This window comes from Anneissia japonica, unplaced genomic scaffold (genome assembly GCF_011630105.1).
Source record: "Anneissia japonica isolate Jap-2015-1 unplaced genomic scaffold, ASM1163010v1 scaffold652_len952628_cov199, whole genome shotgun sequence".
NCBI classification, from domain to species: domain Eukaryota; kingdom Metazoa; phylum Echinodermata; class Crinoidea; order Comatulida; family Comatulidae; genus Anneissia; species Anneissia japonica.
This window is the reverse complement of record NW_022757608.1, coordinates 33,111-52,162: the sequence shown is the minus strand read 5'-3', so window position 1 is coordinate 52,162 and position 19,052 is coordinate 33,111. Positions and strand designations below refer to the sequence as shown.

Sequence of the window (19,052 nt, the reverse complement as noted above, 5' to 3'; positions counted from 1 at the left end):
GTGGCAGTTAATAGCTGTGCTAATTGGCCAAAAATAAAATGTTATTTTTATTCAAAATCATCATTATTGGTGGGCGGCAGGTTTGCTAAACAAGGTATAAAGAAAGTCTAGCCTTAGGTCTAATGTTCTAAACTGCCAACCAAACAACCAACCAACCCTGCTCTTAAAATGCCACTGTGCTTCAGCAACACAACAATTTTTTATGCCTTATTCTGAAGTATGCCACAAAGCAGGTGGCAGAGACCCGAGTTCACAGAAGATAAGGAATTGTCTGTTTTATTCCTTGGAAGGCTAAAAATGCAATAAACATTACAGTGAACATCTATAGCTCTATAACGACATCTAACAATGAACATCACGTGCAAATCATCTGAAAGAGATTATCGCCATGATCCTTGGATCCGCTAGCACATTAAGCTTGCCTAACAACGAGAGGCAAACCAACTTAAGTGGGATAAAGCCGAGATTACACCACAATCTTCAGATCAATAGATTACCTTTTGAATTACTTAATCATATAGCAACTGATTTTGTTTGCAGGAGTGAGTCGGCCTAATTGAGAAATTCTTGAGCCACGAGCAGATAAATTAGACAATTTTAGCTTCAGAAACTGACGTGACATGTATCAAATGCTCCCTGTTATAACATTGTTATTGTACAGGTAATATACTTACACCACAATTCAAAACTATCAACCACTGGTTAAAAACCCAGTATATGAGCTAAATAATCAATTTAGAGCTACAACATTTAGAAATATTTTGGTGAAAATTACAAAATTCAGGCAGATACAAAAATAAACCCATTTGATAATCTACTTTTAAATATTAATAAAACTAGATAAAATATGATGCACCGTACCATACTGTTGAAATCCAAACATGTGGATGAAAATGATTAAACTTGATACAAAACAAAAAATATGAAGAAATCAGCAAATTTTCTAGCAAATGAATTGTAGATATTTATTGTTTTTTTTAGCAATCACTAATTGTTATTTGCTGAGTATGTGGTTCACCAAGCTTTATGCAACAATGAATGCATCTTGGCAGAACTGCTGCTATTTATAAGTATACATGCTTAAGTTTGTATACTGTTAAATTGTTACTGGAGAGCAGCTTAGCTCAGTCTGCTAATCTGGTGGTGGCCACTGTGTGTGCGCTGAACCGTGGAGATCTCTAGGTCCCCGCTTCAATTCTCATCCCTGCCTCTCCTTGTATTTCAGCTGGAGGGATGAAATACAAGTTATAATAGCGCACCATTTTTCGGATGAGACGTTTAAGCCGTTGGTCCTGTGTGCATTGATGGCCCATGTGCATGTTAAAGAATGCAGTACACTCTTTGCAAAAGAGTAGGAGATTGTCTCCCGGTGTACTACCCAACCACCAGAAGGACCCCACTGGAAGTAAAGACTTCTTCTAGACTTTCGTTGGCTATCCTTGGTGTTTGCACCGAATAATTCCAATCCAATCCAATTACTTAATAAGCACATCCCACATGTGAAAACAACAGTAATTTAACATCTAGTGGGGTCTAGAAAGAGCTGCTTATTGTTCATAGTTGCAATAAGATAAGTATTTTCTGCTGTTGTAAAGTGCCAGAGAAGTTTCAAGTGTGCTATACATACTGTATACAATATCAATAATAATATGTAATTATGTTTCCTACAAGTAAGCTTACCTGTGTCCGTCTTTGTGACTTTCTTCACTGAATTCTGGTGAACTCTTTTGATACGTGTGAAGCCATTCTGCCCACTCAAGTGCCAAATTCACATACCTATGTGTAATCAAGAATCTCTGTTGTAAAAATATACACCACATATGAGTCCACCTCGGGCAGAGCAAGTATAAGGTTGACGATGCTGATATTCACTCAACGTCTACCTATACAGACATTTTATATTGGTATCTTTTCTAATATCAAGAATACATGTACAAATATGCTACACAATGTATTTACGTCCTTTATTCGAACCACTGTATTTACCTTTTTCAATCATTTATATATAATTTAACAGTGGTAACGGCTATTTTGATTTATATTATATGCTATAATTTGTTTCCAGCCGTACTTATTGTGTAATAGAGTGTATTTGATGTTATTTGAATCTGTTTAACCACAAAGCCTCTGTGCTCTAATAGTTATGACGCTCACCTTGACAGCGAGAGGTCGCAGGTTTTGAATCTCGTCAGAGGAATTTTATTACACAATTTCTTTATTTATTTATAAGACAACTTTCGTTGAGAGCTATGCTATGCGATGTATTTATGTCCTTTATTTGAACCACTGTATTTACCTTTCTTCAATGATTTATATACTGTATAATTTAACAGTGTGAACGGCTATCTTGATTTATTACCTGAACAGAAAACTATCGCCCATCACTTTGGATCCTCCTAAAACGCAAACACAACCTTCTTATTTTAAGTTAAAAAAATTAACGTTATGGTCAAAAATTATTGCTCTAACATTAATGTCAGACTTGCTTTCAAGTCATATAAATTATCAATTTTTTTAAACTTAAAAGACTATGTCCCAACTAATCTCCGAGCCCGAGTTGTCTACAAATTTACTTGCGCGGGGTGTAACTCCGTGTATATTGGCGAGACCAATAGACACAATACAAACACAGATTAAGGAGCATTTAGTTCGGGACAAGTCATCACATATATTTCATCTTCAAAACTCCGTTAAATGTCAAAACACATCTAATTCCTGTCTCTTATACACATCTAGATGTGTATAAGAGACAGATATTGTATGTTGTAACTCGTTATCACTCAACACAAACATTTCATTGATCCAATTACTGCAAGCATTTAATTTAGGTTTCGTGCTTGTTGTAAGTACTTTATATTGTTAATACTATTAAAAAGCATTGGATATTAAATCTCATATGGAAGGGGGGGGGGGGAAGGTTAACTGGAAGGGTGATGATTAAGTGAGGGGGTGCTAACTTGCAAAATAAGGTAATATGAGGTGATTTTAACTACTTAAGCATAACTCTCTGGGCTTCAAAATTTCTAGTGGTGAATTGCATGGGGGAGGTATTAGGGAATTTGCTTTTTCAGGCTTACCTGTGCACCACCATATATTAACCAATACCACTAATAACTGGTGACATTGACAATATAAGATCACATACAAGTAAAAAAATATTGTAAAAACATTAAAGAAAAAATATTTATGAATTCATATCCTTTCTCATTAGATTTGAATTTAAAATGAGAATTGATGAAGTTTATGATGTTGACAAGATATGAAGTAATGACGGTAATGATGATGTTCATGTTTTAAACGATAATGATGCGACGGTGTTGGTTTGATGATGTCGATTACTAGGACGATAAAGATAAGCATATTTTGATCATTATTTACATGTCAATGGCGTTGACAACAGAGTCTGTGAAATTAAACATTAGGAGTCAAAACGATCATAATTACACATAATGTATTGTTTGGAATATCATACCATGAAAATTCCTGAGTTGGGTTCTGTGTGGAAATGTTCCTTTTGCGTCCACTTGGTAGAATAATTTCACATGTTTTATTAGGTGCACGGACTCTTCCTTCATACGGCAAATGCGCATCTGACAAATACTGTGGAAAAAAAAGACTAATGAAATTACCGTATAATGTGAGAGGGGCTGGTGTAGTACTTGAGGTTTGAGCTCCAACCTTGAGTCTGGGGTTTTGAATCAAATATTGTCCATTTGGCTTGTATCCTTAGGCACAGTACTTTATCAATGATTGTCGCGCTCCATCAGAGTATGTTTGCATAATTCAGAATGAAACTTATTCTAATGTTTTACACAAGAACAAAACTAATGGAATTCTTGCTTTATGTTGCAATATATTCCGAGTCACTGATTACTTTCATTATCTATCCACTACGACAATCTTTGATTATTCCAATAATAAACTCATTAATATAAAATTATGTGTGCAATATAAGGGTAGTAAGTTCTATCGACCTTGATTTCAAGTTTATAATCTACTTACAATGTATCACTATTGTGACATCATAATAATTTGGTGCTTAATAATAATAACACATATTACATATCAAGCAATAAAACAAAGAAGCGAGAAATACGCTCAACGTAATCTACAGAGGTCTCACTCACAAATGTTGAGTCACTGTCGCGCTCACTTTCAACCTTACTATCCAGATATCACGTTATACAGTATCTAAGATTTACATAGAATACGTCACTATTTGTGTGTATCTTTTAAATTAAATTTAAATATATTTGGATTTATCATTCATCTTATGGAATTACTGTCAGCTTTATTATGACATTGAGTATGGTATATCCAATATCTACCTACTACAAACAACATGCTACAATGTATCAATAATTTTGTGACATCATTATTTATCTATTACGTTGACATCAAGTGTTACAAAATAGCACTTTACTTTTAATACCGTACACAAGCCTCAAATGCTTCACATTATTACCCTGATTGAACGACGAGACTTCGTCCATGCTTTGACCTTCATCAGATAACACTGAGTCACCTAAAGAAGTTCACTGCGTGAACAAAGATTTGTGGCTCAATTAAAGCTAGTCTGTATAAACTATATATACAACTAACACTGTCATTATCGGTGTATTTTTAGACAAACACGTCTATGCACGTTCATCCTTATTATCTTAATGACTGGAAACATTAACAATCATACATGAATGTGCAACAAAGACAAAATTTCTCATGCAATAAAAATACATCATCATACATAACTGTGATGTTTACATTCATAACAATTTAAGAAAACTTGTACTCACTTTTCAAAAAAATTGTTGCCAGATTTCATTAATTAATAAAACAACACATAACTATCTGAACAGAAAACTATCGCCCACCACTTTGGATCCTCCTAAAACGCAAACACAACATTCTTATTTCAAGTTACCCCATACACCATTATCAAGCTATTGTTAACAAAAAATTAATGTTATGGTTAAAAATTATTGCTCTAACATGTATGTCAGATTGCTTTCAAGTCATATAAATTATCAAATTTTTTTAATGTAAAAGACTATGTCCCAACTAATCTCCGAGCCTGTGTTGTCTACAAATTTACTTGCGCGGGGTATAACTCCGTGTATATTGGCGAGACCAATAGACACAATACAAACACGGATTAAGGAGCATTTAGTTCGGGACAAGTCATCACATATATTTCATCTTCAAAACTCCGTTAAATGTCAAAACACATCTAATTCAGGCTGTTTTACTATTCTTGACTTGGCCCACAATACTTATCAACTTAAAATAAAAGAAGAACTTTACATTGCTTGGGGAATTCCATCACTGAACAAACAAACAACTCAAACAGTATCACTCTCTAATTCTAATTCCTATATACATGACTTTAAACCATAGTCTTTCTGACTTCTATATACATGACTTACCTTTAATATTTGCTTGTTTCGTCTCAAATCTGACTGGTAGTATTTAAACCATTAGTAGCATTTAGCGTTATTACCTGATGTTGACGTGGGACACGTCAAAACATGTCGTTCGTAAGTTTCATATACTTTATTAGATACATTACTACATTTGTATTATTATTATTATTATTATTATTATTATGACTGTGAACCAGGAAGTAGGTAAAACTTGATGAGCAACCTATAATTCTCATTGTTTTTAATACAAAATTTAATTTCATATTGTGTAAATCAATATTAAGTTAATAGTTTTCACTTTCATAGTAGTTGTTGGATTGTTTATTCACAAATTCGCATTACATCAAATTGGGAACACCAGGATAACCCATATATATATATATATATATATATATACGACTATATACTACCATGGGGGAAACGATAACAATGGAAAGGGTAAGAAATAATACCTTAAGGTGAAAAAACTGCCGCTAAAAAAGGGAAATTTTAACAACGTTAAGGAGAAATATAGACAAAGGATTTTTTGGGCTGAATAAAGAACAAGTGTATGAATAAACTTATTCAACAACTTCCGAGATACAGGCATCATCTTTTGAAACCTTCTGTTCATCTTTAGAAACCCTCTGTTATTTCCTCTACATTCTGAAAACATATTATTAAATGTACTGACATTTCAATTATGCCTTGTCTCAAGACTAAGCTTTCATGAATTTGTATAGAATTTCTACTCCAGAATTAATCATATTGTATAATTGATTTACATTCAATATTCAATGGATAGTGTTCCGTTACTTGAAATCGTAGTCATGTTAGTTTAGCTATCGAATGTGTTATTAGTAATGAAAACCGATGAATTCAGCCTGCAGAACTATATATTTTCCACACAAAGGTTGATGTTAAAATTACTTTTGAGTCTCTGTTTATTCTTAAATTCCATGGCTGCAATGTAGTAAAGTCCATGAACTCACCTGCATATGTAAGCAGACAGACGAGTCATGCTGAGACCAAAAAAGTAATGTTTACTATTATCCTTTTGTGCCTAATACTATACTTAATTTGAAATTGTAAACTGTAACAGGCTGAGAGCATCAGTATTAAATACAATAGATTCCACCGCTATTCAACAAGGCTACTACTTTATAAACATAGGAAAATCGACACTGCAATTTTAGAATTTAAATCAATTAAAATATATCACTAATCCTGATATAGAAATTCTACACAATTCCTATGACAAATTATCCTTGTGATTGTACCACCATTTGGTAAAAATACATAACATTCATTTTGCAATTTAAATGATATGGTGTTGATTTAAACACTGTTATTTTCAATATTATTGTGATATATTGTTAGCAAAACAAGAAGCAAATAATATATACAGTATTGTTCTTGGACACACAGTAATCAGGAAATAAAATATAAAATAATCAAATTAAAAATTCTATAGTACTGTTAAACCAGAACCAACTAATACAAAAAAAAAAATGAAATCACTGTATTATTGCTCATATGTTGAGATATCAGTTACATAATAGGGTTGTGAATAAATGAATGCCTTGAGTGTTTTAATTTAAATTCAGTTGTCAAATTCTGCCCGAGTTTATGTATAACGTCTTGATCATTCCAGATAATCAGTATCTTCTATAGCTTTCTGAGTTCATGATTCATTGTGTCTACAGTATCTTGTAACATTACATTTGCCAGATTTTTACCTATAATTTTATTGGCAGTTTTCATTATTCTGTTTAAGTTTAGCCCCATTGAATTTGGTGAGAGTACCATACTATGACAAGAAAAATCACACTATATTGTTCTTACAACCTTGTAAAAAAATTCCCTCATTGAAATATTTAACTAGAAATGCTCTTTTTACGCTGCGCAGTAAAAAGCATAGCCTCCCCACAGTGTGATTATTCTCTGAGAATCTATAAGTAGATTGGTTTGAAACCAATCAGACTTACCAAATTTTAGCTTCTGTGGTAACAAACAATTTACTACAACGAGGACAATTTATCATGAAAAAAATATTACAATTTCACTACCTTTTTGAGAATCATGATGGTTTTTAGCATAAACTTCTTGATTAGTGAATTATTAATTATGCAAATGAGCAATTAGTATATTTACACACATACCAAAAACAAGGCTAAGTCTTTATATTGCCATCTTGCATTCTGCCAAGTTTGAAACCAATCGAACTTACAAATGGTAACTAGCCTTAATTACCTGAATTTAGTGAAATATTAGTTATGCAAATGAGTAATTAGCATATTTACACACGTACCAAAAACAATAGTTCTATCTTTTTATCACCATCTTGCATTCTGCCAAGTTTGAAATCAATCGGACTTACCAAACTTTAGTTATTGTGGTAACAAACAAATGACCAACAGCGACAGCGACTATAACAACAACGACGAAGACAATATGAAGAAGAACATAGGCAAAAACAATAGCCTCCATGGAGCTTCACTCCATGGAGGGGAGGCAGAGGCTAATTAAATTGAATGTGAGAGTGGTTAGCGCAGCGCTTACGTTTCGGTCTCTCAACATTGAGGTCAGCATTTTGCTGTGTATTTCACTTGTGTCCTTGGGCAAGGCAGGCAAGGCACTACACTACTGTACCTATAATATTTGTCTCTCTCCACCCACAAGTAAAAATGGGTACTAGGTAGGAAGATGTGGCATTGAATGTGTATTGTATTGGCAATAAATTGCAAGCATGGCTAGGAATACTCCCCAGGGAGTGGAGAAGTTTGCACTTTGAGCTAGCATGATCTTGGATCCAATGACCATGTGTAGAACAACATCGCCAGTGGCTTGTATCCCTTGGCAAAAGGTTTAGGTAGTGCTTTTACAAAGCTGGATATTATTTTTGTCAGAAACAGTGTGACCGGGCTTCACATGTCAAAAAGAAAGATCCTTACCCTCATGACCTTGTGGTCATCTGCTTCCATGTTCAATATTGTGCGATCTGCAAACACTATCCTTATACGACCATCTAAAAAGGCGGTAAAGTAACCTAGACCAGGGACAGTGGTCTCTTCTATAATGACTGCCAGTTGTTTTTTTTCTATTTGCACCGGTGGTTCCAAAATCTGAGCAAAGAAAGAATTTTTTTTTTTTTAAACATATTTCAGTTTATTAGATTGGCATAATCAACATTTGACACATTCCTACTCATTCTATACCATAATGCAAAATCCACCATTAATTTGAATATTATTGTTATGATTAGCTATATTCAGACGGCCTTCAATCTAAAGTAAATTTACAACAAATATGTGTTCATATTACCCAACGAGTTTCAATAAAATGATTACCAATGGCTTTTACTTCAAAGCTAATTTCCTTTGGCTAGAGAAGACTCAATGTGGAATACGAACAATTGATTCTCATGACTTTCAAATGTGTAAAAGAATGTGCTTCTCCATATTTATAATCAAAATTTATCCTTAATACCGTAGATTTAAAATTCATATGCAGCCAAACTCATACTTTATTTGTACCACCGTTAGAAGCCTAGGGCCATAGAAAATTTGTCAAAAAAAAAAGAACCTTCCCATATTACTCATCAAACCGTTGGAATGATCTACCACATGAAAAATAGAAAATAGCCGGGAAAACACTGTGTCATACAATGGTCGTACAATCATCGTATGATGAATCCATCTCTGCTATCTGTGTTCCATCTATTGATTTTTGGGGACAGTCTCAGTGGATCGTCATTGTAAACGAGCCATTGTGCGCGCCTCCTTGAGTTGTGCTTTCTACGAAATCGCATCCACACAATGTGTGCCTGGCTTTACTTTAAAGATATTAAAAAGTATGCAACATTTCTTGAATAATAAAGCACTTATTATAATACACTTGTACACATTGGCTGATTGGACACTATATTGTCAATTATTCAACTACATCAATCTTCTTACCTTCCAACAAACCTCCGTGGAACTGTTTTTACTGTAAGGCATAACACTCAACAATCTAAAAAAAAAGAAGAAAATCAAGAAACTTAAAAACTGTTTATAGCCTGTCCTGTTTAAAAAAACTGTTTTTCCTTTTAGAAGAATGGTTCTGCCAAAGCAAGTATATATATATAATTCTTCTAAATATATATATTGATAACAAAATTGGGAGAATAGAAAGTGAGTGGGAGAATAAAAGAAAATAAACAGATGATGTCCTTAGGCCCTTAATCAAAATTCAATTTTATGGATGTGAAATAATGCGATGTACAGTACTGTAAACAGTTCAGTAATTAGATTGAGTGCTTAATTTATTTAAACTGTGAAACAGAGATTTAAGTTATCGAAAGATTCTATTATGGTGGTTAAAGTTACAACCAAAATAAGGACACTTTTCAATTTTAATTTTTTTTTTTTCCAAAATGGCGGTTGGGCTAACATGCCAAAAATTAAATTCAAAATCACCATCAGACAGGTGGTGGGTTAAAAAAAAACAAAAGCTAAAAAATATCATTAAAAGGGGTACTGGGGGTACTATGCATTGGGATGTTCATTTTATTTATTTATTTATTATTTCAATGAGTTTTAATTAAAGACAGTTTCGTCAAAAAAAAGCTGATATTCAGGGGCCACTTTAGTCCAAAAATAAAATAATTATTATTATAATAATACTTCTTGTCTCATCTGATATCACATCTCATCATTTTTTAATATACGGAATCTGCTAGTATGAAAGTACACAGAACCTACATTCATATATTGTTTTAATTAATACTTGGAATACATTGTTAATGACCACCCATGGTCTCTTGAGTCATCTGCTATTTTTCAATCAGACCTTGTAAATTCTACAAATTTGAATATTCTACTGTACAAATTCAATACATATTTTCCTGTACACATAGTAATACTGTCACATCTATAGATTAACACCAAAATAATTATTTTTCAGTGGCTCTCGAAAGCAGGTCACAGTAACATCCACAACAGGAAATCATAAACGTTACTGATCAAAATAAATAAAAATGAACACATGAGTGAAGCTACAAAAAAAAAATGTGAGAAAATAACTTTCACTGAAGTCAGGCTCAATTTGCATTACTAATATTCACATCACTCTTTAGCAGGTTTTCTCTAATTGACAAAAAAATAATGATGAACAGCTAATTAAAGTAATCTAAAACAGAATTAAAAAGCCCTACTTTAATTTATTATGGTATTACAGCAAGTTTTGTATTTTCACTATTTACCTTTATGGTAGATAAAAAACTACACAGTAATTACTAATTACATACTATTATAAATACAACATCTTAATAATGAATTACTGTAGTTAAAGTCCCCATTGACTTTCATATCTATGATTTTGAAAGCTAAAAACAGAAAATTTCAGGAACAGTATCCGCCACTTTTGGGACTGAGGTTTCCATGGTTTTAGCAGCTTTGGTCTGTAGTTAGAAGAATACAGATAAAAGGCACTTATTTGTTAATTTAAGGTCACAGAAAAGTGGTTTATATTTGTGAGGTGGTCTTTAATTTGAGGGAGCTCTGTATATATTAGTTATTTATTAACATTGATTATCACAAGAAAAACTGTCGAGTGAGTACACAAACGTCAATTTCGACGAAAACTATGTTTTGAGAAAAACGCGTTTGAAGTGGACTACTTCACAAATCCATAAATTTCACTATCAAGATATAAACAGAATTTTGAATATTTTTTTTACATATTTTTAAAGATAAAGCATTAAGCAATACAAATGTGTAATTTATTTTTCTTTCCTTAACTATAATCAACCTGTTAATTAGCGTGAAAAGTTTTTGTCTGTTCGTGAAAACGATCAGAATAAACACAGCATATGTTGTTTACATGTAGAGTGAAGTTTGTATCTCTTCGTGAAAACAATATGCGCTGTACGCGTACCCGTTGTTAAGCCACAAACTTGCACAAAATATATTTTAGCTATGTGTTAACCATTGTTGTAGTCAAGGACGAAAACAGACCTACAATTTTGGCTTATCCTGCTTTAATCATTATTTTTTTATGAATAATTCCACATTTGATGCACATGTATAGACCTAGTCCCAAGTTATATTGCAAGAAGGGTACCAATATGCCTAGGTAAGCTAGGGAAATCTAATTTTTACATCTAGCCCTAGCCAAGCTAGGCCTTTACTAGCGATCACAACGATTGCAATGCCGCACATGCGTCTTTTAATAACCCAATGAAAGTTTGTGTCTGTTCGTGAAAACGAAAAATCCATTTTTCTCGGTTTGTGTGCAATGGCTAATTAGCTTAATTAGCTAATTAGTGTAGTTCCACTCTTAAAAATTAGATGAAAAGGTAAAGTTTGATGTACATAACCAAATGTCAAAGAAAAAAAAATTGAAAAAATATGATTTTTGAAGTTTGTGTCACTTCGTGAAAACGGTGATAAATAATAGGTAGCTTTAAAATATTAAAAGACATGCACCGGCCAATCAATACAACAAAACTATCAATTTATAAATATAAATGTTTATAAAGTTTATACTAAAACATTACTTATTCATCGCTTATTCTCTGAGGTTGAAATTATATGAACAAACAATGATGCGTGCGTACTGTATTTTGAAGTCGCAACACTTCTGATAAGACAAATTTAATAGTATTCTATTTAATAAAACTCTGGCAGTGGCAGCATAATGACAAGAATTTGTTTAGTCTGCAAGTAGGCAACTGAAAAACATACCTAAAAACATGGACCTATTAATATTTTAAATTTTAAATGAAATGTTAAAGTATTAAACAATGTCATGTATGTATAGTATAGGTATATTAAACATTTTTTTTTAATACTCAATAATGGTCAATACTGTCAATTTTAATGGTCAATTTTTTATGGTCAATACAAATTTTTTCAAGAATTTGAATAGCCATTACTTTGGATGGTCATTCTTCTGAATGCTCATTATAAAAATCACCAATTCTCCAGAAGTCCATTCAATCAACTAGATCTAAAACCTCCTCAGAAGCATGGTATAGCTTCCCTAAAAACACCCTAATCTTATCACACATCAAATGTTCTTTATCTCAGCATCAGGCTCAACTGCGGTATCTGCATGTTATTATCAATTAAGTACTGTACATTATGTATTATGATATGTTAGCCAGGCCAATCTGTACCATTATATGAATCAAATTCTTGGTAGTAAAAATCAATTACTATCACTGCCTATGGCTATCTTTATGGTTTTCACACACAATAGGCCTACACGCCAAACAGTGATGTCTCTCTTTGGGCGTTCATGCAGAATTATTTCCATAGTTAAAATCAGTTAATTACCAACTATCAGGAACTAGTATGTCTTCCTTTTCTTGCATGAATAGGTATGAAATTTAATTACCATCTGGAACCTATGCAATGACTCCTAACATGATTGCATTTTTTGGGGTTAAGATGTGTTATAAGTGAGGCATTTCTGCATGCTCTGCCAGAAGGCACCTTTCATTAAATTCATTGCTTTTTAATTGTCTCAAGCTGCATGTTTCACGTGCATAAAAAATATTCAGCCGATCTAATTAATGAAGATACATAGTAGTGAGGTGTTTACATCATGTTATTATGCACCACCACTGATCATTCAATTCTTAAGATGAAAAAGCTTTTACCTAGAAACACTCTGATTGTACATGAACAAAAGTTTAGTGCACCAAGAAATTTTAATTGATTTGACAATGTTTAAATAAACAAATGAAAAGTTTAGATTTAATAATAGGTCTGTGAGAAGGGAAGAAAATAGAACTTGAAGCATGCTTGAAGAAACAAGCATTCTGGACCTACAACAAGTTCATATTGACAAAAGACCACTATGTCATTTAAACTATGTGCTACACAAACTGTGTGTCATCACCCAAAAATAGGCAGTCAAAACATTTTTCGGTGGGACATGGAAATATCCTCGTACATTTAAAGAGTAACCACATTTTTTCTGTCACTGGAAAAACAAAAAAATACTAATAGATTGATAAACTAGTAATAGGTACTAATAATAATTTCCTAACCAAACAATATCTTGAACGTTTCTAACAAGGCGGGAATTTTTTTACAGGTCTTGTTTAATAGCCAACACGCAGCTCGCCAATATTGATGATTTCGAATAAAATACAATTTTATTTTAGGCCAATTATTGCACCTATTGCAATGAAAAAAAGGAAATTTCAGAAAAATTTTGCTTTTCTTTTTATTACAGCAGCCGCTACCTTGAAATATCCAAAAATGTCACTTGATAATATTACTGGATTGTAATCCATGAAAAGTTTCGGCTAATTTATGACTGGTTTATTCACAAAAGAAAATTTGTATATAATAAACAAACCAGATGAATTTATTTCAATATATATTTCTTCCTAATTATATATACATTTAAAGCATTTAACCATCCCATTACTACACTGTTTTTATACACCAACAAAATTTTATTTTTATTTTCTCCTCAACTGGGGGGGGGGGGGGGAGGCGCCAAGGAGGGCCCCCGTACTGGATTCAGGGGCAAAGGCCCCCGGGAAAATTTTGCTATTTTTACATTGAATAAACTAGTTTTAATGATGTTCTGTAGTAATAATCTTATACATAGTTTTAAAATATTTTTTAAAAAAATATGTTTTAAACTTCCATCAGGGCTATGATGAAGCACAACAATAAAAACACCTTGAATTTAAAACAGACAGGTTTATTCACGAGAAAGATTGTTACTCACACAGCATTGTTGTTATTTTAGTAACAACAAAATGTTTTTTTGACATTGACACAAATCTAAGGTTAGACCTATGAACAAAAAATAATATTGCTATTGCTACGGTACACTTTTAATCAATACATGGCGAGTTAGACGGCCGAGCGGTTAGTGCAGGGGTGCCACAACCTACAGCCATAATACCAGCGATGGTTCGAACGGCACGCTCGCCTATGGTTTCGGTGGTGGAACAAGTCTTCTCGGATAAGGACTATTATATAAACCGTAGACCCAGTGTACACACTTTGGGCTGTGTGCAGTCCAGCACATCTTTCTAGATGAGTAGGGGTATACCCTGGTATACTGGTTCATACATCCCCTGTTGTGGACAGACAAGAGTAGCTAGGTCTGTCAAAAAGTGGTCAGGTTGAAACCGTACTGGTGGCTATGGCCCTGTCCCAGGATTTAAACTACAGTATGTGATAACTATATTAATTATTAAGCTTCTAAATAATGAGATTCAGTAGGAGTAGATAACTTCCATACTGATGCTCAATTGTTTTTATAAAGTAGATGAACAACACAATGATTTGTTTTTTGAATGATATAACCACTATTAAATGATATTAACTGATCAAAAATCAGTACAGCATGAATTTTTGTATAATATTTTTCAACATAATAAATAAATAAGTTTAAAATATATTTTTGTAATTTTGCAATTGATATTTGTAAATTAAATCCTAATTAAGCCAATGGATGCTAAGGGTTCAATTGTTTGACTGTTTTCAATGATGCTGAAATATAAAAACCTGTACATGTCAAAGTTCAAAGTTTCTATGTGAACATGCCATAATGAGGATTGAGAGTGTATTTTTAATCATATGCAATTGTAAGACTGGATTTGTTTTTACACACAAGAAACTATCTGGACGTATGGAAGACTTATTGTACTTTGAAATCAGAAGGCAAACCGAAAATCCTGTACATACTGTATAAGCAGAAAACGTGGTTCCACGATCGCAAATGTAACAATATATTATGCGGCAGATTTGTTTTTATTGATGATTAGCTCCAACTGCCAACAATCACCAAACTGTATTGTATTTGGTAAGTGCTACACATTAAGCATAAATAAATTTGTGGCTGACAATAGCCTAATATACTCTATGCTGTGGTAGTGAAATTTCTGGTAAAATGGAATGTGCATTTTTGTGTAAAATCGCATGTGTTAATATTCATTTCAGTTCATTTGATTTGACACGCATGCCAAATACAGTGTGTTGACAGATGACCAAAAGGTGACAGCACCTTGCTAGAGTAATTTTGACCTAGTTTCTGCAGTATACTCAAGTTTCTATCAGGAGTCTATCTTTATACTGTCTGAAAATATAGAGCAAAACAGCGATACTGTACTCTTTTCTTGACACACTCATAAAAATGTAACAGAAAATAGAAAATATTAATAACCTGAAAGCTTTGTTGACCATCCTAATTAGGGCAGCCTGAGGTGAATTGCTACTCAGCAGTGTTTGATTGTTGACCTTGAACATCTTGTCAGTAGTTAAACCATCCTTGTTGACCACTGTATGTGTGAAATACTGCCCTCTGGAGTCCTGCAATGTGATGACTGATCCATCCCCAGGATAAATTTCAGCCGACTTCACAGGTTTCAAGAAGAATCTGCAATCAATTAACATTCAAACACTTGTACTTTCATTCTATATGGACACTTAAATTAATAAATAACAATTACTACTATTCATTAAAATAAAGTACACTGCATATGTAGCACTTTAGACTAATTATTATACACCAAACCTTCTAGCAATGGACTATCCAGTCCATGGAAAGATAAACGCAAAACATAAAACCATCTTTTGCTATTAACTTCATCAAATAACATATAAACCTACTTAAACGCGCTTGCAATAAAATTGTGTCAGTGCTTTTAGTGGAAATATGGTGTAACATTATACCATGACAATCCAATAGTAATGATATTAATGATAACAATGATGATGACAAATGATAATAATTAAAATAAAATTAATATTAAATAATAAAAATATAAATAATAAACAATAATAATTATCATTTTTAATTATTACTATAAATTTCTTTCCTTATTTATATATTCTCTTTCTTATTTGCTCTTGTTTCATTCTCTCTCTGCAGATATAGTATTAAAAGACATAAGCACTATAATGACATTATTGACACTGACCTTAAGGATGTGAGACTGAGATGCACGACTGCCCAACCACTACAGTATTATATATTAATGAAAATGATAATTGCATTTAGATGACTATTATTGAATTAAAAATAGGTATAAAATATAATAACTGTCTCCTATCCTATGCCATGGCTGTGTGTGCTAAATAAATGTCATGTCCTGTGCTAATTATTCTGCATTCATGCCTTTTTTTTTCTAATCTAATGCTGACATCTATTTTTTATGTTTGTTTTAGCAAAATAGATGGAAATTTCTTTATGCTTCAGGAAATTTCTTTATGCTTTATGCTTAAATTTCTTTATGCTTTATGCTTAAATTTCTTTATGCTTTAGGCCTCATTGATATCTTGACCCTAGAATCATAGAGGTATGATTTGAGCATGCTCTAGATGGTGTCCCTCAGGCTTCAAAGTTAATGCTTAAAGAGGTCACAGTCTACTGTACAATGCTGGGTTGATTGTGGCCTTTGGCAAGGCACCTTAATTCTCTCTTCAACCAGGAGCACAAAATGAATAGGATGCAATTAATTTCGATTGAAATGGTCTCCAAAAATTCAATAGGAATGAATGTACCGTGGTGCCTGCAGGGAAGCAAAGTGGAAGATGTATCACAAATGTGTAGGATGAACTCTTTAGCCAACCTGGGCAACAGTGTTCCAATTTTTATTAAAAATTTATTAGATTTTGGTTTTAATTTTATTACAAACTTTAGTTAATAATATTTGTTGTTCGTCTTTGTCAATAGATGAGTGCTACAGTAACGAAAGTGTAAGTTCAAGTAAATAAATAAATAGCACCTCCTATGTCAGAAATGTCTCGAAATGCTTCACATTTTTGCCATGTTCGCTCCCTGGCAGGTCAAAAAGGTGCAAAATATTGGGTGCTTTTCTCTGGAGGGGATTTCTAGTAAACATGTACACTACCTGTTGAAGTTTGTGACTCTTCGTCCATTGGTACTTTAAGAAAGAACTCAACTGTTTTTGCACTATATAAATCCATCTATTATTATCATTATTATTATTATTATTATTATTATTATTATTATTATTAGGATTATTATTATTATTATTCCCCAGTTATTAAATATTTGAAAATTTTATTACAGCTAATATATTTCTTTTAACAATTATTCAGTGTCAACATACAATCCTTGTTTCTCTCTGGAGCCTGGATTGAACGCTTGAAAACTGGCATTTTCAAACACCATACAATTATATTTTGCTAATTTGCTAAAAAAAAAAAAACACAAAAAACAGAATACTGTATATGAAATTTCATTGATCATCGCAATCAACTAACTAAATTAGAAGTACACAAAGCAGAGCCTTCAGTGGTACACTGAATTGTAAATTTCAGAATTCTGAATATCATTTTACAACTGAACCAGATTTGGTAATGAAAAGCTGACCATGGATTGGTCAGCAAACAGCCTGGAGCCATCCAGAGAAAATAACCAATTGTAGCACACTTCCACGAGAAGAAAAGCCATAATGTCCATCGGATTATCAACTGACGTTATGACTTTTTACGAGATTTATTATTGAAAACAAACAATGCTGAGTAAAAGGTTGATTTTTCCAAAGAATAACAATCTATCTTAGAAATAATTCAAAAAATAACAAACAAGACATTTGGAAAATGATAACTTCTATTGATATCATCTGAAATGACTGCAGTGCAAGATTAGTGAAAATTTAAATTAATACGAACTGAATACTTTTCTCAAAAACACAAACCTTTGTGCAGTAACATGGGATCTTAAGAGCTACACAACATACAATTAAATCTACCAATTTTATATTGTAAGTCTTGAAATGTTTAATGTTCAGGGGTTTTTGAGAAGTAGGCATTTAGTTCTTTTTTGGTGTAAAATCAATATCTATAGTAAATTTTGATGTGTGTTTGCATCTGGAAAATATCATGGGAGTGAAAAGTAACCTTATTTTACTGATCTAATTTTCAATACAATTTCTTATGTTTTTATTCTTTTTCTGAATGTCTGTGCAGTATGTAATCCTTTGATGCTTTTATATACTGTTCTGTATTATTGTATAAGTATCATTGTCAGTCCTTGACTGCGATTTTTATAACTGAATAAAATGAAATGAAGTTGCCATTTGCAAAACAACTACTCAGAGATACATGAAGGTTAAGGTCAATATAAAATTTACCGGTATGTCTTCAGATTTTAGCCTTACCTATAATTTTTCAAAAGTTAATTAGTCAATTTGTCAACTATATATTTAAAGTAGATGAAATAAAGCTATTTATTAGAAATCAGAATGGCTGACCATTTGACATTTTCCTGTCTTCCACCTGTCCACTCTAACAATAAGTCAACTTTTTAGATTGAATGATGGATGGAATCCTTATAAGGTCTTAAAAAAAGTTGCAAGGTAATCCCAGATCAATAAGTATATTGATCAAGGAGATAATTAAATGGAGTGATGGTATATATAGTTCTGCAGCAGCAAAAATATATATTAAATTTATAAGTTAAAATCAAAACATGTTCTTTACAAAGACTATATTCTAACGATTTTTCCAAGAGATATCCTATTTGTCTACACAAAATGAATCTCTTGGTAAAAACTGTATAATAAAACATAAAATTAGTTACAGTATTGGTATAATCTGATAGAGCATAAAGAAAATATATTTTTGGAGAAAATTAACTTTAAAAAGTAAGAAGTGATTTCTTCTT

General features: G+C 32.4%; 1 protein-coding gene across 2 annotated transcripts in view; it reads right to left on the bottom strand.

Annotated features, from left to right (window-relative positions):
• The window catches only part of LOC117124820 (uncharacterized protein C5orf34 homolog), a 54,375-nt gene that overhangs the window by 26,004 nt on the left and 9,319 nt on the right, over window positions 1-19,052 (bottom strand). For both annotated transcript variants that reach the window (XM_033271152.1, XM_033271151.1), the window contains exons 4-8: window positions 15,582-15,794; window positions 9,359-9,413; window positions 8,354-8,524; window positions 3,473-3,600; window positions 1,681-1,776 (exon numbers count right to left, since the gene is read on the bottom strand). In XM_033271152.1, the coding sequence (XP_033127043.1) occupies window positions 1,681-1,776; window positions 3,473-3,600; window positions 8,354-8,524; window positions 9,359-9,413; window positions 15,582-15,794 (663 nt within the window). The remainder of the gene's footprint in view (window positions 1-1,680; window positions 1,777-3,472; window positions 3,601-8,353; window positions 8,525-9,358; window positions 9,414-15,581; window positions 15,795-19,052) is intronic.